Raw genomic sequence first — 3,409 nt, forward strand, 5'->3', positions numbered from 1 at the left:
GGTTTAAATGAAAGATTTTTTAAAATAAGAGACAATAAAAAACTTTGTGCATCAAAACAACTCCTTTCCTGGTAAAAACAAAAACAAAAAAAAATCTGAGTAGCATGTATTTAAGGCACAAAATAAACTTCATTCCGTAAAATAAGTAAAATGAATTATGCAAAAAGTATTTTTATCATCTCCAGCATGTTTCATAATTACCCAAAAATCATGTTGACGTCAAAAATGTAGGCTGGCTGTCAGCTAGAATATTGGAACTAAAAATATCGGCATAACACTCATGGGCATCAATCACTTCACTGAATAGATAGATAGACTTCTATAAAAAAATATATTTTTTCACACCAGTCAAAAGTATTGTTAATCATACTTTATTAAATAATAATAATAACAATAAAAAAGCATTTTTTTTCTGTACAAAGTCTACAAACAACAATTTTTGAATGTTCTGACCAGTGCCGGGATCTCCATGTCTTTTGGTGTTGGCCTCCTGTCCCAGCCAGATGAGGTAATACTATCACAGCTCTGCAGCAAAGCCAAAACAGGCCAGAGCTCCAAGGCACTTGGAAAAGAGTTAACAGAGTCCAATGAAAACTGAGCTGAATACACACAATCTCTCCCTCTTCATCGTTCTCTCCCCCAACAACTGAACAATCCGTGTCTCCGGCTGCTTTCCGCACTCCTTAATAAGACGAGCCCCTCAACCCCCCTCGCTTACCCACAAGTCAACAGAACTCCCAGTGTGGCTCTGGGGAGCGAGAGGCCAGTCTGAGGTACAATAAAGAAATTTATACACACTTCCCCCATGTGTGTACTCGTTCTATCCCTCTCTTCACCTCGAGGTGAAACGTTCTGTGAAATTCTCACCCTTCTCTCAGGCTTGCACCAAACCTGGTCTTGTTAGCCTTCATTTTCAGCAGCCCAAAATAAACTATGGAGTAAACAGACAGGTGAAATTAAAGAAAGCAAGTGTAAGGCCTGACTCCTCTGAGGCCCCAGTGGCTTCAAACCCAAGGACTGGTGTTTCAAAATGGCTCTCCTCCAAAACAGTTTGCTTAAGCCTCGATTGTTTGTACATGAAAGTGGCTTGGGGATTTTTCAGCTCCTTCACCAAAGTCGCTCTGCCAGCTTGAGTCTTTGTTACTTCAAGAATAGTGTAAAGAGAGGAGGAGAGAACTGAAGATGCTCTCTCTCTCTTTCCACTCTCTCAACACTCTTAAGCTCAGTGGCTCTGAATCCTTAGCAATCCATAGGTTGCGATAAATTAGTTTGAATTGTCCACACAGAATCTTCAACGCTATGCTTAGAAATCAAACAGGCAAAAAAAAAAAAAAATGGATAAGAGAAAAAAGAGACACAAAAGACAATCCTAATACTTCAATCTAAAAGGATTTTTCTGAATGTAATACAGCATGTTTTCTTTCTCGTTGTCTAACAGCTACAACAAAAACATTATGCTACAAACAGACTGAACTGAAGTATAAAACCTTCATAAGAGGCGTTGACACTTCAAAACGGTTGTGAAAAGTGGCAAAGATGGGAATGGGAACTTAAGCGGGTCAGCAAAAAGACACGAGTCTAAACTAAAGCAAATGTCCACAATATTCTAGGCCACAGCTTTCACACAATGGAGGCCGAAATTTCACAAGCAATCTGTCTTCTAGTCCTAGTGCCTCTCTCTCTCTTCTAACTTCCATCAGGCATTATTAGATTGCATTTTTCTTTACAAATCTATAGCAATATACATTTGTTTAAAGTTCTTTTCTTTTTTGAAGGAGGGAAAGTCATTAGGTTGATATGTGTTGATCACTATTCATTCCCATTGAGCTGTCCACAGGAAGCCTCTATGCTCCCAGTGATCCTTCAACAATCCCGGTCAGAGATCAGCCCTATATTAGCAGCGTGAGGTCCATTCACAGTTTTGGATCAGGCCGGCACCAGTTCACAAGCGGACAGAGCGCCTCTCCTGATCGGCTGCCATCAGGCCTCGGAGCAGCAGCGCTGCTGGTTGATCTTCACCTTGTGCTTGATGTCGTCGTACAGCTCGAAGTTGTAGTTCTCCAGCGTGGTGGTGCTGCGGGATGACAGGCCGTTGTAGGAGCAGGTGCAGTAGAGTAGGAGCCCGGCGCAAACCGCTCCCAACAGAACGCCCAGGGAACTCATGACGATGATGGTGACCAGGATGGGATCAAGGGTGTACAGCCAGGCGTTGTCTTTCTCTGAGATCCGCGTCACTGGAGGTTCTCGTGAGGGGTTGGGTGTGGTCCAGGCAGGGAACGGGAAACCTGGAAACAGGAGAGACAAAACAATACATTTTATATTGTACTCTAATAAAATGTTTTTCAGTTATTGAATTATTGAATAGTCATTGAATGCAAGTACCCTGAAAACAAGACTTAATGTCTTAAAGAAGTTTTGCTTTTCAAGTATAAAATACTGATTAATAAAATTTTTTTTGCTGTGTTGTTTCAGAATGATTGGTGCAATAGTAGGTGGTATAGTATTCTTGTAGTTAGTTTTCTCTTTTCGGTCAGCTGCTGTCATAGCAAGGCAATAGCTTTCTAGAAAGTTTGAAGTGAATCTGGCTGAGTGCGCTGTATTCTTGTATATGTCAAGCTACATGAATAATATTACATTCTGTTATGACACAGACATCTGAAGGTAACTCTATCGCCTGAGTAATGAAATTTGTTACTGGCCGAATAACGAAGGGACTGTGCGCTTATAATTAATTGGCTAGGCATTCACGTCCAGTGTTGGGCAAGTTACTTCCAAAATGTAATACATTATATATTACTAGTTACTGACTTTTGAAAGTAATTAGTTACATTACAATATTACTGTCTCTGAATTGTAATGCGTTACACTACTGTTGAGTTACTTTTGAGTTACTTTCATCAAAATATCCACAGAAGTATTATTAAATGCCAAAATGTAGTTTATTGCTGCTCATTCTACACCCAGTGGAGGGTAATGTGGTAGGTCAATATAGCATAAAATTATAAAATCATATTTAGGTCTACATTAATGTTACATTGTAGTTTAGGTTAAACACAGATAAGCACAAACAATGTATTTGAATGCTAAACTATTATGTAAGCCAGGCTTACTTAACCCACTTAAAAACATCCTCATCACATGAGCAAATACGTTTAGCCCGAGCTCAGGCTGAACGGCACAGATTGTACTACGCGCAGTACGCACTATTTAAATTAACCAGTGTATCATCAAACATCTATATGTTTGGTTGACTGTATTTTATTCTGATAATGAACAGGCTGCAACGTTTGCAATGCTGTATGTGTGTGTGTGAGGCGCCGGCGCGATCGAACAGCGGAAACAAACAACAAAAAAATTCTCAGTCATTTTTGGTCATACAGATAATTCGAAACTGCAATGTGTTTACTTT

At 39.8% G+C, this 3,409-nt stretch overlaps 1 protein-coding gene across 1 annotated transcript in view; it reads right to left on the reverse strand.

Annotated features, from left to right (window-relative positions):
* Nucleotides 1-427: 427 nt before the first annotated feature.
* The window catches only part of LOC107752901 (neuropilin-2-like), a 75,363-nt gene continuing 72,381 nt past the window's right edge, over nt 428-3,409 (reverse strand). The window contains exon 17 of the mRNA XM_016568976.1: nt 428-2,285. Within this exon, the coding sequence (XP_016424462.1) occupies nt 1,981-2,285 (305 nt within the window). The 3' untranslated portion in view covers nt 428-1,980. The remainder of the gene's footprint in view (nt 2,286-3,409) is intronic.

Source organism: Sinocyclocheilus rhinocerous, unplaced genomic scaffold (assembly GCF_001515625.1).
Source record: "Sinocyclocheilus rhinocerous isolate Xijiao unplaced genomic scaffold, SAMN03320098_v1.1 scaffold1252, whole genome shotgun sequence".
Taxonomy (NCBI): domain Eukaryota; kingdom Metazoa; phylum Chordata; class Actinopteri; order Cypriniformes; family Cyprinidae; genus Sinocyclocheilus; species Sinocyclocheilus rhinocerous.